This window comes from Heliangelus exortis, chromosome 28 (assembly GCF_036169615.1).
Source record: "Heliangelus exortis chromosome 28, bHelExo1.hap1, whole genome shotgun sequence".
Classification (NCBI taxonomy): Eukaryota; Metazoa; Chordata; class Aves; order Apodiformes; family Trochilidae; genus Heliangelus; species Heliangelus exortis.
Window position 1 is genome coordinate 3019345 of NC_092449.1, and position 27447 is coordinate 3046791.

The window sequence follows — 27447 nt, forward strand, 5'->3', positions numbered from 1 at the left end:
CTGAAGGACGAGCGCAGCTCGGGCAAGCGCAATCGCTGCCTCCGGAGCTGTGGCGATGCCACCACAGCGCTGTCCGTGTTGCGTCGAGCAGCAGCCACCTCTGTGAATGTCTGCTGGGGTTTTTGTTGTGATTTGACGGAGGGTTTTTTTATTTAAATGAAAGCGCGCAGACTGCAGCAGCGCATCCCCTCCCCCTTCCGCCCCGCCCTAAGATGGCGGCCGCCGCTCGGAAGTCTCCCTGAGGCAACATCCGGCGGGACCGGAGCGTCCGCCATGGCCGCGACGCGGCTGGAGCTGAACCTGATGCGGTTGTTGAGCCGCTGCGAAGCGCTGGCGGCTGAGCGGCGGGACCCCGAGGAGTGGCGGCTGGAGAAGGTGAGCCGCAGCCCGCGCTGTCGGGGCGAGACGGAACGGGGGAAAGCGCGGGAGCCAACTGCCTCTGTACCCTCTCAGCAGAGCGGTTCGGCTCCACGGCAGAAACTGAGACAGCGGGTGCTGTGGAGCATTAAATTCCACCCCCGCGCTCGGTCCTGCATCAGCCTCTGCTTGACAGAATGTGTCTCCTCGATCCGGTCGCTTAGAAGCTTTTTTTTTCTCCTCAGTATGTAGCCGCTCTCGAGGACATGCTCTGCGAGCTGAAGAAGCAGTCCAGGTGAGTCCTCCCTGTAACCCCGCGGCTTTTGTGCTGTCCTTGGTCTTTTGTCCGTAAGACAGACACAGCTTGGCAGCAGCACAGCACTGGCTACGCTTCCCTGAGGAAATGTCTCCTGCGGAAGGAGGAACTGCCCCCGGCCTAACCCTGTGAGGAGCTGTGTGGGGCTGTCGTGGCCTCACGCACCTTTCCCTGCACCTCAGCCTTGGCCCTGGGCCCTGGCCTTGTCCCAAGAAAGACACGGAGAAGCTGGAGTGTGTCCAGAGAAGGGCCACAGGGATGCTCAGAGGGCTGGAGTGCCTCTCCTTTAAGACACGAAGAGAGTTGGGGTGGTTTGGTCTGGAGAAGGAGGAGACCTTTTTGTGGCCTTCCAGGATCCTAAAGGGGGCTACAAGACAGCAGGGGAGGGACTCTTGGGGATCTCTGGTAGGACATGAGGGAATGGATTCAAACTAGAGGAGGGGAGATTTAGATGAGATATTAGGAAGAAGTTCTTCCCCGTGAGGGTGGTGAGAGCCTGGCACAGGTTGCCCAGAGAGGGAGTGGGATCCCCATCCATCCCTGGAAGTTTTTAAAGCCAGGATGGATGGGGCTCTGAGCAACCTGATCTGTGGGAGGTGTCCCTGCCCATGGCAGGGGGGGTGGAACTGGATGAATTTAAAGGTCCCTTCCAACCCTGACAATTCTACCAAAAGGTGATTTGCAGAGCTTTGTAAGCGTATTCCTAGCCCGAGGTGATTTCTGTTAAAAGAGGTTTCTTCGAAGAACTGGGTGTTGGGATTATTGCTTATTTTATGTAGAAAATCACCTGAACAATAGAAAATATTGATAACTTCTGTTTTCCATATTATTACTTAATTCCAATAGCAAGCCTGCCCCAGAGCTGCTGAATGAATACTCTCGCAAAGTGGACTTCCTAAAGGGGCTTTTAGAAGCTGAAAAATTGGTAAGATCTATTAATTCAGCTTGAAAAGACTTAAGTATTACTTGTTTGTGTTCATGCCATTGCCTGGTTCCTACTTTTGCCTTTATTGTATGTCTCAAAATCACACTTGTTAAAATCTTCTCAGGCAGAACTTGTAAAACTGTGAATAACTACACTGGATTTTTGTAGTATGTGAGATTTGAATCTTCTTTCCTCATCTTCAAAAGCAAAGTGCATCTTGCCTACAGCTTTCTCACTTTGCTGTGAGATACAGAGGAAGGTACTGTCTGTTAAGCCTAACACCTCTCTTGGACAGTACCACATGTCCCTGGAGAGCTAGGAAATGCCAATTTCAGAATTGTGTACTGTACCAGAATTAGTGCAGGTAAATTCAGCACTGTTGTTTGGACTGACTTTGTTCTGTGGGAAGCAGCTGTGGAAGTGTTCCCTGCAGCCTTGTTGGTCACACATCCAGGTGTCCTCACACTGCAGAATTTGATATTCATGACTTTTCATTGCTTTTGCCTACTCACAGTCTTCATCAACAGAAAAGGCTCTGGCAAATCAGTTCTTGGCTCCTGGACGTACCCCTACAACAACCAAAGAGAGAACCCCAGCTACTAAAACAGTTCACCTGCAGACAAAGGCTCGCTGCACAGGCAAGATGAGGAGTGAGCTGCTTGGTACAGTATGTTTTGGTGCTGTTCCTTCTTTACTGCTATTGTATAGATTTTCTCTTCTTGCATTTAGCCACCTTTGGTGGCTGTGCCTTGGAAGTGGTGGGGAAGTCACTTTTTTGTGGGTTGGGCAGTCTAAATACTGGGCACAGGCACTATGCTAGGCCTGAAGGGGACTTTCTTTTATCACTGTCTCTTTGTAATCTTTTGTTTTGTTTCTTTAATCTTTTGTTTTGTTTCTTTTTTTTCTTTCCCAGGACCCTTTGGATCCTTTGGCTATCAGTGGTGAGTTTAATCAGTTGTTTTCTCTAACTTGAGATAACCTGAGTCTTACAGGGAGAGAAAGAGGAAGGTCAGGTAATGAGATCAGTCAAAAGGTACCTTTAATTTAGTGGAGATTTTAAAACCAAGCAAAACCCAGAACCTTAATTGATAAAAGCCTAAATGCTGTTATCAGTATGACAGCGGGGACTTGCAGGAACCTATTTTTCTTGCATTTGCACAGAAACAGACATTCTAATTACAGAATGAGCAAGGACAATTTGCCTTTTATTGTTGCTCCTGTTCTCTTCTGCTCTGAGCAAATCATTTGATTTCAGGCACTTAGTGTAGGCGTTGTTCAATTCCTCTTAACTATACAGCCACGTTATTCATGTAGGGAGCTGGTAGGAATTAATTTGCTGTTTCCATAGCTACTGTTAGGGTGGCTGGAGCCAGGCCAAACTAATGTGTCCTGAAAGAGAACACTAAGACACACAGGCTTAAACCATGCCCTCAGGGGTATGAATCATCTGTTTTTTTCTGTTCACCATATGTTTGATATTACCTGTTGTCTTTTCCCTGTGAAAAGCAGGTAGGCATTTGTAATCTGTGTTCCCTAGGCTAGAGGGACAAGTAGGGTTAGGACATCTGAAAATCTCTTACAGAAAACTCTTTTCTTCAGCCAGTGATTGCATGGGAACTTGTAACGTGCTGAAACACAAATTTAATTCTTTTTGCAGGTGCTGAGGAGCTAAATATAAGGAAACGGAAGTAAGTCAAAATTTCTCCTTCTGATGCTCAGTGTTTTGGGAACTGCTTTCCCCATGACCTTTAAATCATAGCTGTACTTTGGGTGAAGTGCCTGCTGATAGAAACCTAAATATAATGACTTCAACTAATTTTAAGGCCAAGTGCCAGGTCCTGCACTTTGGCCACAGCAATCCCATGCAGTGCTACAGGCTGGGCACAGAGTGGCTGAGAGCAGCCAGACAGAGAGGGACCTGGGAGTCTGGATTGCCAGGAAGCTGAAGAGGAGCCAGCAGTGTGCCCAGGTAGCCAACAAGGCCAATGGCATCCTGGGCTGGCTCAGGAACAGCGTGGCCAGCAGGTCCAGGGAAGGGATTCTGCCCCTGTGCTCAGCCCTGGGGAGGCCACAGCTTGAGTCCTGTGTCCAGTTCTGGGCCCCTCAGCTCAGGAAGGAGATTGAGGTGCTGGAGCAGGTCCAGAGAAGAGCAAGGAGGCTGGGAAGGGATCCAGCAGAATTCCTGTGAGGAAGGGCTGAGGGAGCTGGGGGTGTTGAGGCTGGAGAAGAGGAGGCTCAGGGGAGACCTCATCACTCTCTACAACTCCCTGAAAGGAGGTTGGAGCCAGGGGGGGGGTTGGGCTCTTTTCCCAGGCAACTCTCAGCAAGACAAGAGGGCACAAGAGGTCTCAAGTTGTGCCAGGGGAGGTTTAGGTTGGACATGAGAAAGAATTTCTTTCTGGAGAGGGTGATCAGGCATTGGAATGGGCTGCCCAGGGAAGGGGTGGATTCTCCATCCCTGGAGATATTTCAAAAGAGCCTGGATGTGGCACTCAGTGCCATGGGCTGGGAACCACGGGGGGAGTGGAGCAAGGGTTGGACTTGATGAGCTCTGAGGTCCCTTCCAACCCAGCCCATTCTATGATTCTATGATTCTAATTTAACTGCTCTTGTTGTCTGAGTTACCAAGTCTGGGCAGACCTTTGAGAGATCAACCCACAAGAAAGTAAAAATCCCATTTCTTTTATTTCCTTTTATCCTCTTGCAGAGGCCTTTCACCTGATGCGAAGCAGTCAGCAGTTGAGCTGGATGCTGTCTTACAGCACCATCAGGATATGCAGGAGAAGTTAGCTGAAGAAATGCTAAGTTTGGCTCGCAGTCTGAAAAACAACACTCTGGCTGCACAGAACGTGATAAAACAAGATAACCAGGTAGCACATGTTCAAGTGTTCACCTCAGTTTTGCAACCCAGAGGGTTAAAGTGCCTAGAATGTTAAATACTATACCTATAAATACTATACCTATAAGCACTATACCTATAAATACTATACCTAAAAATACAAAATCTATAAATACTAAAGCTATAAATACTATAGCTATAACTTGATTCCAAGTGAGAACAGAGTGGGGAGACTTGGAGGCAATACCTGTCTGCTTCTGTAGTGCAATCAAACCTTTTCTGTGTTGGAAGAAAATCGTGCTGAGAGCTTTCAAGTCTGAGTTTGAAACTGTTTCTTCTCTTTGTCCCCCAGACACTGTCCCATTCCCTGAGGATGGCAGACCAGAACTTTGAGAAGCTCAGGGATGAATCTGACCGCCTTGAACAGCATGCAAAGAAATCAGTCAACTGGCTGTTATGGATAATGTTAATTGTAGTTTGTTTTATATTCATCAGCATGATTCTCTTTATCAGGATTTTCCCTAAACTAAAATGATTTTTAGCAGGTGTGCTGACTGTCAGCAATCAATTTCTTTGCCACCTATCATGCCCTTGAAGAGGCTGCCTACAGCCTTCCCTTGCATCTCATCCCTGTGGGATCACTGCATTCCGTGCAGGATTTCATGGGGAAGGCTTTCTCCACTTGGAGAAAGTATCCATTTGGATACTTGGTTACTTTTTTCACTTAGTGAATATTGTTTATAGAGGGAAGAACTGGGATAAAGATATATACCATGGAGTTGCTGTCAAGTTACTTAGTGGATAGATACAGTTCTGCTTGTAATGACTCCTAAAAGGTGTTTACTCAATATAAATACAAGTAACAGTTGAAGTCTTAAAATTTTTCCTGTCTTTACAGCTTTACTGTACTGAAGTAGGACCTTGCTGCCAACAGGATATTTAATTACAAAGATCTCTACCTATGCAGCTGTAGGGTGTAGAAAGAGAATGCTGCCATTGAGGTGCTTGCCTGGCTCAGATTCAGAATATCAACAGGTAAAACAATTCTCAGGCTCACCTTGTTCCCTGATGGGTATTTGGGCCTTTGGACTTGGCAGTATTCCACAGTTTGGACTTCTTATAAAAGGGCTGAAGTTGTTTGCTGTTGCAGTGTTTGCTTCCCTTTTTTTATGTATAATTGTTCTCACTCATTGTCTTTCTGTTGATGCTGTTGTGTCAAGAAAACACTGTGACCCTGGCATGGCAGAACTGTACACACAGTGCTCCCTGTATGGCAGAGACCTCACCTGAATAAACATTTTTTTTTTTTTTCACTGTTATATGAGGGCAAAGCAAAGTGGTGTCTGTCTTCAAGGCAGAAACAATAATGAAAAAAAAAAAAATTCATCCTTTTACCTTTTGAGACAAATTATTCTGGTCACAGAGTGTTTGTGTTAAACATGTATTAACAGGTCACTACAGTAAAGCAGAATGAATTCTGAGGATGAGTATTTTTAAAACACTGTCACTGCTAGAAAAATGCAGAGCCTGCAGTAAAGCAAGGTTTGTTGTGGCAACGTAAGAACCATTTTTAAGCTCGTGATAAGCTAAAAACAAACCATTCCACATCAGTGCTGTGGTTTCTGGAGCCTTGCTCTGGGAAATGCTGGCGTTGGGGTGTGTGCAGGGTTTCATCGGGAGGGTGAGGAGCAGCCGGTGACTCCCAAGTGCTCCTTTGCTGCTTCTGTTGCTGCTGGGTACCGCTAGATGGGGTGTGTTCAGCTGATCTGTTGTAGCCCTGAGGGAGAGGGAAAAGCTTTTTATCCCAGCAGTTAAGTTCTTATGAAAATGCCACTGCTGGTTTGAGCACACCCCAAAGTAAGGGGCTCTGTTTCAGAATTGTTCTTTGTTCTTTACAAAAGCAGCTGTGTTAATGAAGCCAGTTAGCATTTTTTACTTGAAGTATTCTCATGCAACAGGATGTTTGCAAGTTAGTATGCCATTCACTTCTGGATCAGTTGAGTAATTACAGTAGGAAGTACAGGTTTTTCTTCTAGCTACTCATCTATGCAACATTCTTGTTGTATTTGAGCAAATTTTTTTACTTACCTGGAACTTTATAGAAATTTATAGTTGTAGCAATCCATTTATGAACATTTCTACTTTTCCCAGGAATTTTTCTTCAGCTGTAATGTTTGCCATTTTGTTGTGCTTCATTAGTGAATGCTGTGTCACCAGATTATTTTTAAACTCTCACTGTTCACTACTTTCTCTGCAGGCATTTCAGTGCTTCTCCTCTTAGAGCAGAGGATGAATGTAGTGCTGGATTGTTTTGAGCTTTTTTGTGTGAGATACTGGAATGATGCAACATTCATTCTTTATCATCTATAACATTTTCCCCTTTATGACTTGGAATAAAATGTTTTTACAGCTGTTAGCCACATGTTGCCTGTACCTTTTTGGCACTTATAAATTAAAAGTTGCATTGGATATGACTTAAAAGGGAACTACTAGTGACAGCTTGCCCCCAAGAAAATACCCACCCTTCCAAGTCCACAGTGATTCCTTTACAAAGAAGCCTGCTAGGAAATCAGTTTAGAAACACATGCCATTTAACTTTTGCTGTTTCATGGGTGTTTGAACTGAGACTGAATCCTGTAACTACCAACACCTTGTGTGATATCTCCATGACCACTGAGCACAGTGCCTACAGCTCCTGGTTACCTCTGACCTGCTGGAAGAATGTTACCTTCTGCCTTGGCAAACCAAAGGGATTAATTCCCTCAGTGGCCAGCAGTCTCCCTACACACAACGACTGTTTTTGTCAATTGGCAATTGCAGTCTTTGCTTTTCTGGAGTTCATTTAGTAATTATAGTCATTCAAAAACACTCTGAAGATCAGTGTCAGTTGTATTTAGAATAAACAGTCACTTAAGGCTTTGTGACATTTTGTAGGCAGAGTGACAATTTTTATTTTGGACTCTTGTATGGGTGGTAGTGGTGGTTGGATGTTCTGCTTCTTTAGCCCTCAGCTCCATTTCCTAGCCCAGGACTCTGATGTGCTTCTCTCTACAGAATAATGTTATATATAGAAATAGCTTTCTGTAAGAGTTGCTTAACTTTCCCCAAAGCTTGGGCAATCCAGATGGAGAGATGTTTATCAGACGTAGGGCTGGGCCTTGGTTGGCCTCTTGGCAGACTACCTACTTTCAGACAGCAAGCAAAAAATAAATAAAAAAATCTTTTAGAGACCTGGGTCACGTCAGGTCAGAGAATGCACTGTTTCCAAGCCTGGCAGCAACAGCAACAGTAACTATGGGTTGTTCTAAGCTTTTCTGGCAAGCATCCTTGGTGACAGAGGCTCCTTATAATATAATACTTAATGTTTAAGCAGTGTCCTTAATCACAGCTGGATTTGTTGTTTTGGAAGGATTTTTTTACAGTCAATAAGTAGTAAGGATGTGTGAGTGGCAGGAGCAGAACACTGTATACAGTGGCTGGGTGGTATCAGCTCCTTTTGGGCAAATGTTCCCCTGGCTTTAGTTTGCAGAGCCCCTGTGTATCACTTAATAGGCTGTGAGAGGTTTTCCAAAACTGGCAGTTTTCCTGCACAAAAGGGGTATTTTAAAAGGGTAAAAGCAAGGGGGTGGACAGACCTGGGTTCTGCTGCTCACAGTTCCCCCTCTGATCCCAGACAAGTCACCTCCGTTCTCACTGACTGTGCTGTAAACCTGACCTGCAACCCCCAGAACCAGAGCCTGCCAATTAATACTTAAAATCATAAAATTAAAAAAACCTTAGCCATGATAACACCAGCTACACTAACCAAATTCCTTGGTCAACAGCAGAGTGCTGATGCCATTCCAGAGTCCCACAGCCCAGTGCAGGGCTGGCTGGGAGCTCTGGTCCTGATCTGCCGCATTGCTGAGGTTTGGTGCACGCTCGCCGTGTGCTCCCGCTGAACGGGAGTGACATTAAACTGCCTGAGCTCAATCAATACCACCTGTCATACGACACCACCGTGACATTTCTGGTATGAGCACTACCTCCTAATAGGAGATGGAAGTGGGAAGCAGCAGCAGTGAGTGAATAATGGATTAGATATGCCTGGTTTGTAACATTTACCAAGAAAGGGCGGGTCTCCTAGCGACGGAACAAAGCGGGTCCCAAAAACGGGCACAGGAGTTCCCTCTCACCCAAAAAGCAAAACGTGAGAGTAAGCAGCGTGGAGTTGGGGTTTGCTGCTGGGATCAGCAAAGCCATGCGTCAGTGTAAAGCAATAATAATAAAATTTTTTAAAAAAAGAGATAAAAACTGGGGGGGAGGGGTTGTTTAGGGGTGTTGAGCTGGAGAGCAGAAGCAGTGGAGCCCCGGCGGTGACGCCGCTAACTCGCACGTGGCTGCTGATAGAGAACAGCATGCCTGGCAGCAGAGGAGGTGGTTGTGCAAACTAGATGTGGGGTTAGGTGTCCTGTGAGAAGCTGTAGGAAAGAATGGTGGATGAGGAGGCTGCAGAGAGGGGTTGGGAGGCCAGATATAGATCTGCCTGGCTGTTTGCGCAGCGATGGCTCCACGTGCTGGAGGCTGAGTGCTGTGTGGTTCTTGTAGCAATGGAGAAAAATGTGGGTGCTTTGGGGCTGAATTCTAGGTTCTTTGGAGTTGATCTTAGAGGTCTTTTCCAGCCTTAATGATTATGTGAAAAGCTTGGCACTGAATTAGAACAAAAATCTTCTGATGAAGAATGGAGAGTAAGGCCAATGTTGCATCTGGCTCTGTGACATCCAAAAATTAATCTGAATAAACCCAGAAACTGAGAAAAAAGAGGCAGCACCACAGTAGGCCATGGGGAGCTGTGATTTCCTTTGTATCCTTCATCTCCAGTTTCATTGAACTGCATGTGGCAGAGATGCCCTCTGCCATTTTCCCCTTGGGCAGTGGTTGTGTTTGCTAATGTAACAATAGAATTCTCCAGAAGGATCTGATAGTGCTTCCTGTTTCAACAGTAAAAAGCTGGGACTTCTGTCCTTAGCACGTAAAGTGACCGGATCTTCATCATCTGAGCTTTCTCCCATCCAGAAGAGAGCAGTCACTTATCAGATTTGGTGTGGACGGAAGGAAGGGTAAGAAAGGACATGAAATGACACAAAATATTTTATATTAAGAGAGCTGGCAGATGGTTCTGTGTGACTCCAAACAGGATGAGCTAAATTTTCCAAGGTCAGCTCTCCTCTAATCTCAGCTTTAGGACCAGTCGCTAAGAAGTCAATTCTGTAACCTTTCCACAACATCCTGCCAATGATGCAGAGACTTGGCTATTGTTGGCTTCAACAGCAACTCTTCTGCATCTTCAAAGGACAGGAGGCTGAATAACGTGCGTACTGCCTGGTGAGAAACTTGTGAGCAGGAAAGCACGTTTGATAAATCAATAAAAATAGAGCAACCCAAGCAACGGGGCCGTTGTTCACCCAGGTAGCGGCAACCTTGTTAAGAAAAGGCCATATTGAGCAGGGGAGGAAGAAGGAGTGAGAATTTTGACTCTCGTTCCATTCTCATTTTCCTTGCCTTTCTTGGCATTTGATACTTGGGAGATTTATTTAAGTAAGGAATGGACAAAACCAACCAACCAAGCAAGTCTTTGTGGGGCCAAATAGATAAAGGCTCTCTATTTCAAGTTTCTCCATATTTATTTTCTTAGGATTCAGAAATGAATCACATTAATTTGTGTTCACCCCTAGAGCAGACATGTATCATTGCTTCATTACAAGTTATTTTAACTAAACCACAAAACATCTAGGGAGGCAGAGAGAAATTTGAATGGTCTTGAAGAAAACAGCCCCATTTAATGTATCAAACTAGTGACTTCTCTAGTTTCTTGAATCAGAAATTAGAGAAGAACGTGCAGTGCAGCTATGAGGGGAAAGAAAAAAAGAAAAAGAAAAAAAAGAGTAATCAGGTGCTGGCTTAGTTTCTTAGCACCCATATTGCCAGTGTTGGGTTATCTGATTGCAGACCTAGTGTACTGTAGCATGATGAATATGTAGCAGTGAGTGTATGGGAAAGACACTGGAAAGATTTCACCCTGATGTTTTTAATCAGTAATTAGAAACTAAAAATAGTATTTTAGGGAAAGATAATAAATCTGTAGCCTTTAATCCTCCTGTGCCAATCTGTAAGCTGATACCATTATTACATGAAAGGCAGTAAGAAGGTAAGTGAGTAAGCAGAAGTAGGTTGCTATTACAGTCACATGATAAATTCCACATAGCCCAGGCTGTCTGGATGATGTTTGGCTCTATCTGTTTTCCACAAAGTCTGTAGTCATAAAGCAGGTTAATTTGCAAGCAGAGAGCACATAGTTTTGTTGTTTATTTCCCTTCCTCTAAGTGCCCTTACTTCCTGAAGTGCTCTGAAGAGAAATGAGGTGGGTTCTGGATCTCCTCTGCAGTCCTGAGTTGCAAGTAGTAGAGTGAATGTGAGAAAACAGCAGTGAGAACAGAAACAGAGGAGAAAAGTTGTTCCCAGGATGGCAGTTTTAACACACCAACAGGCTGAATGGACAGCTGAAAGGCTGTGCAGACACACACACATCTTCCCTTGATAGAATTACAGAATTTTCAGGGTTGGTAGAAACCTTTAAGATCGTATAGTTCCAACCACCTTGCCATGGGTAGGGTCACCTCACTATAATAATCACAGAGAAAACATCCCTGCTTAAATAAAGCCTTTAATCTAAACATTTAAACAGTTTGCAAATGCTAAGATGTAGCTATTGTTGCCCAGGCACCATCACAACTGATTCTGCTTCCTCTCAGGTGATTTAGGCAAATCAGGTTCTTGACCTAACCCCATCCAGCTGGGAAACTTCAAGGCACATTGGAGAGTGAACAGTACCAAAATAGATGTGATTTCATTTACCAGCCCTCCTCTCATTCACAACTATCTTAATGTCCCTGTGACAACTGCTGCAATTCTTTAAATGGAAAAGCAACACAAAGTATTTAAAATAGTGCAAACTCTGTCAATGTCTAGAAAAAGCAGTTGATGCCAAGTGACCTGCTGGGAGGCTCTGGCCTGGTTTTTGCAAAAAATGTAATAAAAAAGTGAGATCTGTTGTAAAGCAGAAGATGATAGGGGAAGGATTTGAAAGAAGAATGTTTATTTACCAAGTCTTTCTGAATTAGAAAAGCTTTATTCCAGCAGTTTATATAACTCAGTGTCTTGCAGAAATGGGCGAAAGCAAGTGCCAGATAAAATTACTGCAAGTTGCCAGGAAACGTGCTGTCATGGCGTAGCAGAGAGATGATTACAAAAGGAGAAAAAAAGGCATCAAATACTGAATCCTGGCACCAGACAGACAGAAATTTGAAATGGCTGTTTCAGCTGGGCTTTGATGCTGAAAATGGTGTCGTACACTGGGGGTACCCGCTCCCCCAGCTCTGTTTAGTGACTCTCTGGGGCAAGTCAGCCTCTCCAGCTGTAATTACTGAGAGGAGAAGGAAGGAAAGGGTCACATCTCTGGAGTTGGCCTTCAAGCCCTTGGGGACAGCGAGCTGCCCCTTCCCCACCTCTCGGGGCAGCTCTGCCCCAACTCCTCAAGCCCCTCAGTTGGAGCCGCTCAAAGTTACCGAGGCCAAACCCCCTTCCTTGGGCGGCTTCTCTCCAGCAGAGCCCCCACAGCTCCATCCCAGCCGGGGGGGCGGGCGCTACTCCGGCCTCCCCGAGCTGCGGGGCCCGGAGCCGCCTCAGCGGGGGCGGCCCCGGCAGGTGGATGCCGCCGCTCCTCCCCCGTCCCGTCCCGGCTCCGCACCGCCTCTTGCCGCCTCCCCGCTCCCAGCTGACGGGGGCAGCCCCTTGTTTACTGGCCAGGCAGGCAGCCGCCAGCCCGGCCTGTGCTGGAAGGGGCCGCCGGAGCCGGGGCCGACACCGAGGGGCAGGGAGGAGCCGTCCGCCCCGTTTCCTGGGCCGGCAGCCCGGTGCTATAAAGGGGGCCCGCGCCTCTTCTCCGGGTCTCTTCCCGACGATGCGAAACCGGGCCCGGCCCCCGCGCCCGCCCCGCGGCCTCTGATTCGCCCCCGCCGGGACGCGCCGAGCCGCGGCGGCTCCAGCGAGGCGGGCATGGGACCCAGAGCGGCGGCGGCGGCGGCGCTGGCCGTGGCCGTGGTGCTGGCGGCCTGGTGCGGCCGGAGCCGAGGGGAGAGTGAGTAGGGGCCGGGGGCGCGGCCTCGGGTGGCAGCGGCCCCGGGGTTGAGGCGGGCGGCGGCCCCGCCGCGGTTACCCTTTGTACCTGCTCGGGGCGAAGGGGAGGGAGGGGGGGGGGCGGCTGCCGCGCAGGCCGCGCCGCTGGGCTGGTGTCGGGAGCGGCTCGGCCGGGGCCTTGCGGAGCCGGGGGAACGGGGCCCGCAAGCCCTCCCGCCGGGAGCGGCTCGGGTCACCTTCATCGCTGGGTTCGGTGTTTTCGGCCCCAAAGCGCGGTGGGGCAGAGCGAGCCGTGAGGGGAGGGCTCGGCAGCGGCCGAGATTGGAGCTGGGGTTGGGGGGGGTTGGAGCTCCCCTCCGGTTCGCCTCAGGATTCTCTCGCCGGCGCGTCCTGAGCCGCCGGGTCTCGGCCCGCAGGGTTTGAGGGTGTAGCCGGGGCATCCCCGCCCTGTGCCGGGGAAGGGGCAGCTGGGTCGGGGTTCGGGCTGGGGCCGGGGTTCGGGATGGCCCAGGTGTGAGGAAGGGCCTGGCCTCTGCCCCGGGACAGCACCGGGCACCGCTCTCCTGGGCTGGTCTGAGAACCGGCTCTGGTGTCGGAAGGGTCTTAGAGTCATAGAGTAGGAAGGTTTTGTCTTTAAGCACAAAGAGGTAAGTCTTAAATCCACAGATATTAAAGAGGAGGTGAGGCTCAAAGGTTGGGGTCCGTGTTTAAACAGGGTCCTGTGAACTACACGGTACCGATATAAAGATGTTGTATCCATGTGGATGTTAATCCACAGCTGACACGAGTTCAAGCCATATGAGCTGCTTTGATGGGTTACTTGCTTAGGAAATACTTCTAGGTAGAGGCTTTAATTTTCAATGATCTTTCACTGTACTAATAAACAACTGTAAACTATTTGAAGAGAGTTATCTGGATACACGAATTGCCTGTCCCATAGACAATCCCACAGTCTACCTTTAAGTTTTCTCCTTGGAAAAGGCAATAGCAAGAGAATCAGTTCAACTGCAGACAGTGCAGTTAGGGGCATTTTTGAAATGTATTCAGTACACAGGGAATAAAGCAGGGTGTACCCTTAAGACAGCCTTTTTTCTTTCATTTATTTCCCTCTCCTCCCCCCCCAGCAATCAGACAAATTCTGTATTTCAAAAAATATCCCAGTTTCTTCTTCATACATGTTTTTACACTAGCAGCCTAGCCAGTGGTACAGTTTTAGCTTGGGAGGGTAGGTTCCAGCTGGAAAGCCTGTACAGACCTGCCAGTTACTGATAGAGAAATGGTAAAGGAAGTTGACATATAGCACTAATAATAAACACATCTACAACTTCAGTCCAACAGTTCCTAATTCAAAAACATTATTAGCACTACTGCAGTGAAGCTTTATTTATTTATTTATTTATTTATTTATTTAAATCCTGTTTGCTTTCTGGGTTGCAAGTGTGTTTATGATCTTAATTCCCTAATCTTTGCTGGGTTGCTACATGCTGGGAAAATATGCTCTATAATTCATGGATGGAGAAACAGCAGCAATGCACCAGACCAAGTCCAAGCAAAGTCTGGGGTGGAGTATTTTTTTCTACCTTTCATGTAGCACAAATAGTTTTCAAAGTATTTTACAGACAACCTGGCTGATAAGGTCGCTAATTTGAAAGGTTTTTCATCTGCTTTGATGTTTGACTCCATTTTCTGAGGATGATTAGATCAGGCAGAGCTACAGTGTGGATGGAAAACAACACAGGGACTCGAGGGCCTGCATCAGCGTGGCTCAGAGGGTAAATGCATGTACAGTCGTTGCATAAGCAAACAAGTTGTTCCCTGAGCAACAGGACTAATGAAAGCTGCTTTCTGGGAGAGTTGTGTCCTGAATTCTCTCCAAACGTGCACATGATAACGATGTGACAAGAGCCCCACCATCTCTGAGCCCAACCGGGTGTAATTTTTCTTGTGTTGCATTTCTTTCTCTTTCCTTTACTTCTTTTAGACAACACCAGTTAAGAGGCTGGGGGAAAGCAGCTTATAGTACACGTGTAGGTGGCTCAGTATGCAAACTGGGTGGATGGTTTGAGTTCACACTTAAAGCATCCTTTGGATGGAAATGCTGAATTTTCTGTCCTTGACCCCATCCCCAGTTTTCATGAGTCTTCTAGGAATGAGAACTGTCTTCCTCTTTTACATGGTGAGTTCAGAAGTTACTGAGAGGAACAGAAGCAAGGGTTAAGGAAAGGAGACCTGACCTATGCATAAAATGAAAATACATATGTCTTGTTTTGTGAAGAAAAACAGGTTTGTGTGTTTTTTTTATCACTGTGTAAACATAATGCAACTTCTTGAAATAAATCTTGCACATGACTCATGCACGTCAGTTCATTAGCTGTGGTATTTAGGGTGGGATTTACCTCACCTAGTTTTAGGCAGCTACCAACTGAACAACTTACTTTGGGCTCCTTTTGTGTAATTAGGAGGAAACTAGTTAATACAGTTTACTGTATGCTTCCTCCCCATCCAAACTCTTCACCTAAATTTAGGTGCTGGACATGTACTCCCCTGTCTACAGCTGATGGTGGGGGTAGAAATCTAGCTGAGGTTTTTCTACCTAAGTCAATAAGTGGGGCAGATTCCAGTTTGTGTTTCTGTAGTAATAGCCTTTTAAAATAATTTGCTTCTTAAGTATTATTTCTGGCTCATGCAGACTTTGTGGTGCTTGTAAACTCATTAAGAAACTGGTCCATTTTTTCCACCTCAACCCTGCATTAATTTTTGTTGTTGAGGGACTCAGTGTAAAATGAAATTTTGCTCCCAAGAGTATAAAGAACAACTGCAGCAGGGCAGAGCTGTGTCAAACCCAGGCAAGGACTGCATCTATCAGCTCTCCCAGAGTGCCCTCCTGCTATTTTCAAGAGAGGTGGTACACAAACTGTCACTCTGAATAGGCTGTAAACCCCATGAGCTTTGTGGAGGTCAGTTTTGGGGTGACTGTCTTTGCAGAATATAAGTTAATGCTGATAGAGGTGATGTGTAAAACCTGCTCCTGCTCTCTGTGAAGTCAGGAGGATCTTAAGGGCTGGCAGCTTACCCTGGGTGATCTCCCATGGCCCTGTGATGCTGTCACTTCACTCCCTTTAGTCTTTGCATAGGAATCAGTCTGAATCTGAATTTGTTTTATTGCTCAGATTTAAATGGCCGAGGTGGAAAATTGAAGCTAAATAATTTTTCACAATTAGATATTTTAATGTTTTTTGTACCATGGTTTCAGCAGGCTAGAAGCTTCTTACTGTCCTATTCAGTAACCTGTCATTTAGCAGGATCTTTCCCTGTCTCAGCACTTACCCTAAGAAACACCTGAAAGCCCCTTTTCCAATTTCCTACCACTTCTAAAAGTCAGCTTGATATAGAAGCTTTTGACTTGACCCAAGTGAGTGTACTTTTTCTTAAATAGTTTATTCAAGTTGGCAGCGAACACCATAAAAATGCAGAATGAACTATGAGTTATCTTAAATGGTTTGTGATCTTCCTGTGCAATACTGCATCATCCTGGGCTCTTCTGAGAGAGCTCTGGAGCAGTGAATCATTAAGGTCTGGTATCCACACAGTTTACTATAAACAAGGCTTAAGTTCCAACTCTTCCCCTGGTTAGACTCTATCTTGAAAATTTACCTCTGACATCAGATCTTGTTTCTTCATTCAGGACTTGAAGGTTGTTACCAAACGAGTTTGTTCAAGAGGCTTTGGCATCTTGGGATTTGTTTGTTTGTTTTTCAAAAGCATGCTTTGCAACTTTTTTTTTTTGGGGGGTAGGCTGATGAAACGTGTTTGTAATGATTTTAGGATTATTTTTTTAAGTTACTTTGAATAACTGGGAACAGAGGAGTGTTTCCAGCAGCATAGTGCTGTGCTGCTGGATGCAGAGCCTGTTTCTCCTGAAACTGAGGAGAGATTTTGCCAGTAGCTTGAACAGGAATAGCTTTGGGTCTGCTACTGGAGAATCAATTTGAGATTTTTCTTCTCCCAAAGGCTGATTTATATGGGTTTTGAAACCAGGTTGTCTGTATTATAGTTGACTGCTCAACTTTGCTCTCCTTCTGGGGTCAAACCTGCCTGGTCTTCATACTGAATTGTTGATTAATTCCCCTGTCCCTGCAGAAAAAAACACTATTGAGAGAAGCTGTGGAAAAACACTTATTACTTTGCTTAAAACTGCTTCTTGTTGTCTTGGTAACAATAAATTTATGGGGTGACTTAAGCAGCTACTGCATGGAGAGAAGATCCAAGCTGCTGAACAGAATTCAAAAGCGTGAAAAGATGGAGAACTCTCCAACAAAAAAGCATATTTTATTTCACATATTCTTAACTCCTTGTTATTCTTAATCCCTGAGGTGGTAGAAAAGAGAGCTCAGATACCACAGGGGTCACTTAAAAACCAAACTGAACTAGAACAAGAAAAAGAGTTAAGTGTGGTTTTCTCTAAATGTGGAAAAAAAATCCGTTTAAACTCTTTCAGTCTTTTTAGTTTTACAATTAAATTAGCCTTTTATTCAATTGTTTATTTTGGACACAAACCTCTAATTTGTTTTAAATGCCTTCTCAGTTGCTATACCAGGCTAACATCAGCATTTGGCATCATCTGCTGTTGAAAGGGCTCGTGCAGAACCCCCCAGGATGGGAACCCTTAAGCCCAGCAGAGGAGGTGCCAGTTTATGACATTGCTGTTTCTCAGCTTCCAAAGCAGCAGAGTTTGAATGACTCTGCTCACATCCTGGTTTGCCAGGATGTGTGGAATTGCCTGCCTGGTCTGTGCTGGCACTAAGGACAAATAATTCCTTTTCACAGAATTGTTCTGGTTGGAAAAGACCTTTAAGGCCATCGAGTCCAAACACTTTGTATGAGAGCTGGTGAAAAAATACAAAAATATTTCTAAAATGCAAAACGCCTGACAGATTGTGGATGTGTAGCTCCAGCTCTGGTAGATTTATGTGATTATTTAATGCTTCAAAATGCTTTGCTGTTTACTCCTGAGCTTCACCTGTCTCTTTTCAGCCCTGGGAGAGCTGTGTGAATGCAGGTGTTGCCTGGGGGCCAGCTTGTGGCCAATTTCTAGTGACTTACCTAGTTCTCATCGAAGTGATGAAACACTCAAGTAATTATGCTTAGTGTATGGATGCATTTTGTGGCCTTGAGCCACAATAAAAGCCTAGAGCTTTTCCTCTTGGAAGTCTTAGTCTGCAGAGCTGAGCTGTGTCTTTTGACCTTTCCTTTTCCTTGAGGTCAGCTGTAGATGTTCAGATTACTCCAAGTAGTTCTTCATCCTGTGATACAGCAATTGCTCATGGGTACCACCTCAGTGTGCTGTGTTGGGCTGTGTGATCAGCAAGCAGGAAATAAGAACCATGGTGTTGGATTTTGAATTTATCACACAGTTTTAGTTCCACTGGTGACTTGCACATTGAATTTCAGGTTGGGATGTGCAGCAAGGCACTTTTCTGGCTTACTTCCAGCTTGGCTGCAGTTTTTCATGGGGCAAAGAGGTTGCTGCTGGTGGGCCACCAGATTTCCTTTCCCATTTTTTCAAAGCACATCCGTGATCTTTGAGGCACTGTAAGCATTAGCTTTTTCTTCCAGAAAGCAATTTATGAAACGACTTGGATATGGTGCCAAAAAATCCCATTGGGCAATAAGGTTGCTTCAAATCCTATCCTAGTGTTGCCAGATTTTCTTTTTCTTATTGCAGTGGAGCAAATCTTTGAATAATCATTAAGACGTTTGCATAGAATTTATTTTTAACCCACACAGCAGTGGTCTGTGTAAAACCACGAGGAGTTAGACAGTTGTACCCATTAAACATCTGTCTCTGCATCAGTTTTGCAAGGCCTGATTCTTGCTGGATGACTTTTATTATAAAAAAAAAAAAAACAAACCAAAAAAAAACCTCAGAAGACAGTAAGACAGTTGTTTTGCACCCTTGAATGCCCGAAGTCTGGCTGTACCTTTTTATGAAGTTTGGTTTTAAGAGGGTTTTCACCAGGACTTTTGTTGTGCTACAGAATCTCTAAATTTCTTTCTTCATTCTTAACTGTGCTTTGAGATAAAAAGAAGAAAATTTCCATATCCAAGCTTTTTGCTTTCCTTCTGTCTGGATGCTCTGTATTCTGTTTAACTCCTCATTTATTCTCCATGTAATTGTTCACTTGACAGTTCTTTGGGTTACTGCTTCTAATATATAAACTGGCCAGGTAGTCATGGCAGGCAGATCTTCAACCTTGAAAAAAGAATAACAAAAAAAAAAGCCCAAACACCTAATCCAAAAAGAATGCTTAGGGCAAAAATTACTGGTGCAATAAATTACTCCTGTCAGCAAAGTCTGGGCAGGAGCATAGGCTCTTGCATGGGTGTATTTCCATCTTTCTCTCATCTGAAGCACTACCATTTTCTAGCTATTATTCTTTCCCTATCTTCCCCTCCCTGCAACCATTCTAAATGACTCCCTCTAATCCAGGGGCATTAATTGCACAATCTCAGATGAGGTAGGTGTGTCGCTGGCAACTATCTAAAGAAAACAGACTCTGCTGCATGGACCTCTCTTGCTTTTGTAAACTCCAAATGACGTCTGCGGGCTGGTGTTACAACTGCAGTCGTGATAGAGCCAATACCCAGCAGCTCCAGGTGGCAGGAAAAATGATGAAATATTTTTTCTGTCTTATTTTGTAACCGTGTAGCAGGGATTTCTTACAGCACGTTTGACTGAAAAAGACCTTTCTGTGTTGCTGTATGTTAGGTTGCAATCACACAAACCCGAGTATTTACAAAACTAAACCGATTCCCTTTTCTTAAGCAAATAAATAAGCTGGTTTTGGGTTGTTTTTTTTCTTCCCTTTCAGTTTGCAAAAGCATGGACATTCGCAACAACTTGACCCGGCTGAACATGCTGGAGAACTGCACTGTGATTGAGGGCCACTTGCAAATATTGCTGATGTTTAAAACCAAGCCTGAAGATTTCCGTGAGCTCAGCTTTCCTAAGCTGACTATGATCACAGACTACTTGCTGCTTTTTCGTGTGTATGGCCTGGAGAGTTTAAAGGGCCTTTTCCCCAACCTCACTGTGATTCGAGGAACTCACCTGTTTTTTAACTATGCCCTGGTCATTTTTGAGATGGTTCATCTGAAGGAGATTGGGCTCTACAACCTGATGAACATTACCCGGGGTGCTGTCCGGATTGAGAAGAATAATGAATTATGTTACTTGTCAACCATTGACTGGTCGAGGATTTTGGATTCTGTAGAAGACAATTACATCGTGGCCAACAAGGATGACAAAGAAGAGTGTGGAGATGTGTGTCCAGGAACAGTGAAAGGGAAGAGCAATTGTCCTCCCACTGTGATAAATGGCATCTTCATTGAGCGCTGCTGGACCCACGATCGCTGTCAGAGAGGTGGGTGTGCAGGGTCCCCTCTGCCAACTGGGCTTTTCCTGGCAGTTTTTAACCTGTCAGATCTACTGGGGGGCTGATAGGGGCCTCTTCATTGCTACCTTTCAGCATAGGTTCTAAAAGCAAGGCTCCAAATTCACCACGGGTGAAGAGAGAACCTTTGGGATGGGGCTCTCGTAGCAGTTCTTTCACCTCTGCGTATCCAAAAATGTTGTGGTTTGTTTCTCTGGAAAGTCAGGGACAGCTTAGAGCTCCTGAGTGTAACAGACTGAGTGTAACCCCTGGTTTGTAGGGTTACTGGTATCAGGATCTCAGTTGAGGCTTGGGTAAGAGGTTGAAAATCCAGATTGACTGAAAAGCTGAAGAAGGGAGAAGCAGAAGAGGGGAAAAGGAAATACAGGGGGAAAAATACAGGGAAAACCAGGAAAATACAGGGAAGAGGAATACAGAATAAACCCAACTCCAGTTGGGTACAGTTATATTTTTCCCTGAAACCTTTCTGCCATAAGAAAGTGTAATATATGTGGATGAGTGAGCAATGTTTGCACAGAGTAAGAAGCTGGAAGCCAAGTCAGACCTGAAGGGAAAAAGAGAAGGAGGAGAAAGGAACCTGAGAGGGGGGTTGTCCATAGCAAAGTCCTGGGGAGGGTGAAATAACTGAGCTTTGGGGGTTTGGTTCAGGGGAGAAGAGCTGCTCAGAAAATCAGCTGCTGCAAACCCTGAGTTCCAGTTCTTAAACTGTATTGGGGTTGCTCAGAATTTCATGCAGATTTGTGTTTTCCAAACTTGGAACCGACCTTAAGTTCAGTTTTGATTATATATTTACTTTGATTTTTGCTAAATTTGACCGACTGTAAAGTGAATTGAGGTAAAAGTGACACATTTAGGGCTGTCTGTCTTTCTGGAGGTAGTGTATCCAAATGAAGCAGTGTGTCCTAAGATGAAATTAGGAAACTTGTGGGCTGGAGAGAATTTCTTGCCAAGCTTTAAAGGGCAACTCTGAGTGCTAAGTGCCAAATTTGAGAAGGAATTCCTACCAGTAGACATAAACTAAAGAAATTAATGTGGTTTCCCCTCTGCTACTACTCACCCCGAAATTGTCTAGCTTCCTTTTAAAGAAAATGGTTATTTTTGTTGCCAGAATAATGGGGTATGAGTGAGAGGATGCACGTGTGTATGTGTGTTCCTCTTTAGAAAGAAAATAAGGTTATAAAGCATCTTAGTTTATGAGCTCTTTTGGTCTGCAGTTTTTATCAGTGATGAGACCTGGTTTCTTATGCATTCATGTTTTATGTTTTCTGCTGTTTTATAAGGTTAAAGAACTAGTTGAATTGTTTTCTGTGGCTAGACCCTTCAATATGTCCCTCATTCCTGGGAAGTTTCTGGGGCAGTGCTACAGCAGACTGGAATGTATGGTTTCTCTCCTTTATGTGACTCCATATTTCCATGAAACCTGTAGGAATATTTTACCATTGGGGCAGAAATCTCTGCTCCCTCATACAAATTCAGCTCAAAATGTGTTGGAAGTACCTGAGCAGCAGCACACACCACCTTAGCCAAGTGACCACAGGAAGCCAGGCTAGGAAATCCATTTGTCTTGGGCTGGAAGTTGAAATTAGAATTTGAAAATGGTTTCAAAAGTCACTATACCCAGCTGCTGCCACCTGCTTTGCTGTGCTCCTTGGAGAAGATGTAGAGAAGAAACACTCCTACCAGGTATGTGTTTTCAAACCCACTTCACAAGCCACACTTATCTTTGTTTGGAATCCTCAGATTTGTACTTTTATTTATTGGTGGCTGGTGTTCTCAACAAGCTGATAATCTGTGTTATCTTGTGCCTTGTGCCACCTGCCTGGATGCTGCTGATGTTGTTTTAACAGCTCAAATAGGCTTTTTTGAGGAGCATTTTCAGCACAGATGCACACCAGTAACCAGGGTGGAGATGAAGGGGCATTTATTTAGTGAACCTGATGGTGGAATTGCTGTGTTCTCTGTTCTCCCACCAGCTGCAGTGCATCCTTTGCACGTGTAATTATTATGTCAAAATTATGAAGAGTTTGTGTGAATTGTATTTTGCCTTTCCTTAGCCTGAAGAGCCTCGTAACAACTCCCAGTGCTGAGGGTATTAGTGTCATGAAATCTTTCCCTCTGCATTTTTGCATCTTATCTGGGAATCTTCAGCAGCTAATGCTGTGCTGGAGTCTCCTCTCTTCCTGTTGAAGAGTATTCTGCTCTTTTTTTTTTTGTTGTTCTTTGTCTTTTAATCAATGCTGGAGTGAAATATAGCCAGCTCAGTGTAACTTTCTTTGTGGAAGTTTGGCTTTTCGTGTTGTTTTAAGGCAGGTTATTTGTATCCCTGGTTTGTTTTATAAAACTTGGTGTAGCATCTCCTGTTTGCTTTGATTTGTTTCGCATCTCAGGATGGGAAGTTGTGGTTTTCTGAACTGATAGTGCTGCTGCCCTGGGACCGCAGGTCAGGAGATTTTGTTTGCTGTTTTGTCTACTGGAAAAAAAAATATCTTTAAAGAACTTGTAGATATTGATTGTTCTGGTGTTCCAGAGTGTGTGTCAATTGACAGAGACAAGTCCCAAGCTGGCAAAGCTTTTCCAGCTTTCAGTCTTGCAGGAGAAAGTCAGGAGACAAGCAAGAAGTTTGAGAGCTCTCACTTAGGAAGGCTGAAAGATGTCACAGAAAGGTCCCATATGGGTGGGAAGGAAGATGGCAACATCTTGGAGTGGGGTCCAGGGTGCCCTCCATCTATTCCCCACCAGTCCTTGGTCTTCCCCTGCTTGCTTTCTGTGGTTGCATCCATCCTGTGATCCCTGCCAGGTCTCATATTGATCATGGATCTTTGGAATTTCTTCATTTTCATCAGCACAGCTATCCCAGTTAACCCCAAAACTTAACACTTCCAATTATAACGTATAATTATCTCTGAGGCACACATCCAAGTCTCTGAATCATCCTTGCAGCTACAACTCCAGCCCAGAATTTTTTTCAGTTGGTGATAACACGTTCAAGACAACAAAATACAGGATCTTCTTCCAGATGTTAGAGCTAAGGTCGGGGATGAAACTGGTTGGGAGGAACTGAAATGATTGGTGGGCAGCTGCAAGCTTTGAAAAAACAAATTGAGGTGTCTGAGTCTGAGTGCAAAGATGTGGAGGTGGAGATACCATGGCTTCAGATTGGTTGGGATGTGTTTCCTGAAAGTTTGCTTTTCCTTCTTCTCCGTGGCTGGTGTTGGTGTGAAGAGCCAGTTGGTTCAGTTAAGGGCAACTCATGTTATATTTTGGGTAGGAAGGGAGGGAAATGTGTGTGTAGTCTGTTTGGTTTATGCTGTTTATGGCAGCCAAGAGCTGTTCCTGTTCTGGAGGTTTTGTACCTTTTTGTACCCACAGCTTTATAAGTTGCTTTTTTTACATACATACTTTATTGCCTTTAAAAACATAGTTGGGTGCAGCATGTTCATGCAGAGAGTGTCTTTGCTGAAGAATGCAGACAACAAAAATGCTGGAAATGCAACGTCCTAGACCTCAGTCTAGATCTGCCAAACATGATTTTCATACTTTACATTTTTTCTGCCTTTTTTTTTTTTTTTTTTTAATAATGTAATAAAAATGCTATGTGTCTGTCACTCCACTGACGGAAGGAACAATTCCCTCTGCAACAGGATTTCCTGCCAGTTCTCCTTGCAGCCAGTCCTCTCTGTCCATACAAAATTTGCAGCAGCCTGATGTTTTTGACAGCCTCTAAAGGAGGGTTCAACCTTTTAATAGCATACGGGGTCATCTGGAGGTGGAGTAAGGGAAGGAAAAGTGGAATGGTGAAATAAAAATGATCAGGAGAATGATCTGCAATATCAGAGAGGCTCTTGGTGAGTACTGAGGGGTCTCATGCCTGGAGTATAGTGTGGGTATATGAAATATGGGCTTTCTTCTTTAGAAAATATAATGAAATTCAGATTCTTCTGCTCATCCTGAATGAAAATTCTTAGTTCTCCTGTGACTTACCCAGGGAAAACCCTAGGCCAGGTAGGCAAGAGATGAGGAACTAAAGAGTAGCTTTGGTAGCTTGCTTTGTTTCCTGCTACAAGCAACACAACAAAGCACTGAGAGGAACATTGCTCAGCCTAAAATGTTTTTCAACTGCTGTGCAGCAGCACTCAGAGCTTTTTGAGAGACCCGTGCCAGAAGAAACTGCAGCGACGAACATCTTCAAGGCAGGTTTGAATAACAAAGTTCAGAGGTGTGTGTGGGAAACATTTTGTGATGTTTACTTAGGTAGAAATATTACTTAGCAACAGCTTCCTGTAATTTTTATGTGCTGGGAATTTCTGTAACCATAAGCTTACTTTTATTACCTTTGTATGGGAAAGGGGTCTCGAAGCACTGAACAGGCTTAGCCAACTTCAAGGGCAAGATATTTTTAAAGCTTCAAACACAAAAGAAATTTTTCCAGTTGCAAGCAGACGAAGTGGAAGTGCTCATTTTATTTGGAGATCTGATAAGAAGTGCCTTTTTTTTTTTTTTTTTTGTTTCTTCCCCCTAGCTCTGACAAATGCCAGATGGAAGTTGACACCCGATAATCTCGCTGGGGCGTCTGTCCTGAACCTTGCCAAGCAACAGCTTTATTGAGTGCATGTAGTGCTTGTGGTTGGGGCTATTGTGATGCTTCCAAACAGACCAGACATCCTAAACTAATTCACTTTAGCTTATTAAGAGCAGTTAAGAGATTTATGGTGCTTGGTGGTGTGAGACAGCCTAGAACTGAAGGAAAAGGGGTGGAATAGTTATTTAAGAGTATGCTGCTCCCTTCAAAACCAATAGACAAAACTTAGGGTTGTAAAGCATCATCTAGATCAGGTTCTCTTTTTAACAGTGAAGCAAAGCTGAGGTTTCAGTACCATGATTTGCTAAGAAGTCCCCAGGTGTGCAGCTCCCATGGTCTCACCACATTTGTGTTTCTTGGGCTTCGTTGCTACTCAACCTTTACTTAAAGGTCAGCCCATTGCTGACCAACCCTTTAGATAGATAGACTCACTGTCTGAGCCATTCCACCTTTAGGGCATGTGAACAAGAACTATTTTCTAGCTTCTCCAACCTTTAATAAGCAGTAAACACCATTTTTCTAAAAGTTATCTTAATTTCAAGGCAAATGTGTTTGATTAATGAAAAAGGGGAACAGCGTTTTGCTGGTGGTGTTTTGCTGCTAATACATTGAAATTTGGAGAAGTTTTCATCTGACTTGCCATTTTCATGCTTTTTAATTCTTCAATTCCCCAGCCCCCTCCCCAAAACAATTGTTGTTGACCTCAGTGTAGTTGAGGCTGGGAGGAGTTTAACACTTCACAGTCAGAGGTGCAGCACTAAGTTACTGGGAGATGTTTTAAGATCTTTGCTCAGTCCTCAGTGGTGACATCAACTGCTTGTGACTTCCAAGGGGGGGCATGCCAAAGGTACTTCAGGTAGAATACTTATTTTTTCCACTTCAAGAGCATTTCCATGTTACCTTGTCCACTTAAACAAGGGAACCCTCACTACCCTTTGTTAAGCAAGAAGAGAGACAATTTTTGGCAGGTGAATTTCTTGGGAAATTCTGTTGGCTGGGCATGGGTGTAGAAGCAGGAAGTCACAGAATGTAAAAAAAAAAAAAACCAACAAAAATACTGAACAACAGGGTTAACCTGAGTTAGTAATGCATGATAGGGATTGCTGCAAATGGCTCACCTGGCACAGTGTGTTTTATTCAGAGCAAATCCTGCTGAGTGTTGGAGGTGCTTTGTGCCATAAGTGAAGATCAAGGATTTGGTTGGTTTCTATAACTTGTATGTTTTCCTCCCTCCACTCCCCTTGATGAGGGCAGAACAATGATTCTGGCCTTTGAGTATTAAAAATTTTACTGAATTGTAAAAGTATTTCAAATCAAAGGCAGTTCTGATGCCTTTGATGAAGGCAGAACAGTGATTCTGGACTTTGAATCTTAAAAATATTACTGAATTGTAAAAATATTTTAAATCAAAGGCGGTTCTGATGCCTCCTCACTTTTAGGCAAATAGAGCAAAGTAAATTTAAGGTGTGTATGATGTTATATCATAATTTCATTTTATGATGAAGGAACTGGAAATGTTTATTGTAGAGGGCTTTGAAGGGATTGTGAACTGTTGAGTCCATACAAAGAAGTGCATTCAGTGTGTGTAAGAAGCCCAACTAAAATATGGCACTTGGCAAAGCTCTCTGAAACATCTTTATCAGGACTTGGATGTGACAAGGATTAAAAAAATAACAACACCCCAAAAGAGCAGAAAAAGGGTCAAAAACCCAGGTGTGCCCAGCAAGAAGATTGTTTCTAACTGAAAGGTGGAGGATTTCAGGACCTTTTGATTAATTACAGAGCTGGTGAATAACCAACTGTGTCCTGGAGGAAGCAGCACTGTTAAAAACCCTTCTCAGTTTATAACAATAGCTGGTTAAAAGTTCAATGATCATGCTTCCCAATTATATCCTATAATTGTCTGCAAGTTCCTATTGGAGGGATGTGAATGAACTTGCTGGGATGTTTATGCTTCTTAATTAGGGCTGTTGGTTAGCTGGGGAAAAATAGAAACATAAAAATTAGGGTAGCTGGAAGTTGTGGGGTCCTGGCTGGGATTGTCTGGCGTGGGGCTGAACCTGGAGGGATTTCAGTTGCTGCTTTGATCCCAAATTTGGGGCTGGTGTTGCAGAAGTGCACAAACCAGCACTCAGTCACTAGAATACTCTGGACTACAACGAGGTGTGTTTGTAATTTTTATCTAGATTTTTTTTTATGAGGGTATGGGGAGGGCTAGCACTGTTTGGAGTCATCAGTGTTGTGACATTTAAAATGAGAATTAATTCTGTGTGGTGCTTGAATGTTGGTTAAGGGGGCAAGCATGGCTTGGAGGTGGACAGACACAATTTCCAGCTCAATTTTGGTATTTTCTCTGGTTTGTTTCTATTAACAGCACAGGGCACTACTGCAATGGGAAGCTTTAAGGGATGGGGTGGGAGAGGTTGGGCTCTGCAGGGTGTTTTGAAGAGGCAGGAGCAGTGAGGAGAGAACTTGGTTTGAGATGTAACCTCGTGTGGCAGAACACAAGGAGGTTTCTACATCACAAAATGGGCTTGCTGGCTGATTCTTTTTTTACCCCCTGGTTGCTGTGACGAGGGCCAAATCCCATCCTCTGTGTTGGGACAGAAAGATTGGTGTCTGTGGGAGAGCTGCTGAACTTGGCAGCTTTGCTTTAGGTAATGTGAGTGAGATGCTGTTTGCTTCTGAGCTGTTTGTTCTGAAATATCTGAATGTAGGAACTGAGCAACCTGCAGGGTTTGTTTGGGGGGAAATCAAGTTTCAGGTACTGCACAGAACGAAGCATCTGTAAATCAGTCTCGT

The 27447-nt window shown here is 44.5% G+C and overlaps 2 protein-coding genes across 2 annotated transcripts in view; both read left to right on the top strand.

Annotated features, from left to right (window-relative positions):
• The first annotated feature begins 212 nt into the window (after positions 1 to 212).
• On the top strand, positions 213 to 5553 carry USE1 (unconventional SNARE in the ER 1). Its single transcript, XM_071727985.1, has 8 exons — positions 213 to 375; positions 603 to 652; positions 1520 to 1598; positions 2113 to 2265; positions 2512 to 2539; positions 3256 to 3286; positions 4306 to 4468; positions 4790 to 5553. Exons 1-8 carry the CDS (start codon positions 274 to 276, stop codon positions 4970 to 4972), a joined length of 789 nt encoding a protein of 262 aa, XP_071584086.1. The 5' UTR covers positions 213 to 273; the 3' UTR covers positions 4973 to 5553.
• Positions 5554 to 11700: 6147 nt separating this feature from the next.
• INSR (insulin receptor) overlaps positions 11701 to 27447 on the top strand; it is a 52671-nt gene continuing 36924 nt past the window's right edge. Inside the window, exons 1-2 of the mRNA XM_071727970.1 lie at positions 11701 to 12613; positions 19485 to 20036. Of these exons, the coding sequence (XP_071584071.1) occupies positions 11716 to 12613; positions 19485 to 20036 (1450 nt within the window). The 5' untranslated portion in view covers positions 11701 to 11715. The remainder of the gene's footprint in view (positions 12614 to 19484; positions 20037 to 27447) is intronic.

What these genes read in the sequence shown, in the direction of transcription:
- USE1 (XM_071727985.1), top strand. Translation starts at nt 274, where the DNA reads ATGGCCGCGACGCGGCTGGAGCTGAACCTGATGCGGTTGTTGAGCCGC. An exon ending in CTAAATATAAGGAAACGGAA is followed by an intron (nt 3,287 to 4,305) that starts GTAAGTCAAAAT and finishes ATCCTCTTGCAG; the next exon opens with AGGCCTTTCACCTGATGCGA. An exon ending in TGATAAAACAAGATAACCAG is followed by an intron (nt 4,469 to 4,789) that starts GTAGCACATGTT and finishes TTTGTCCCCCAG; the next exon opens with ACACTGTCCCATTCCCTGAG.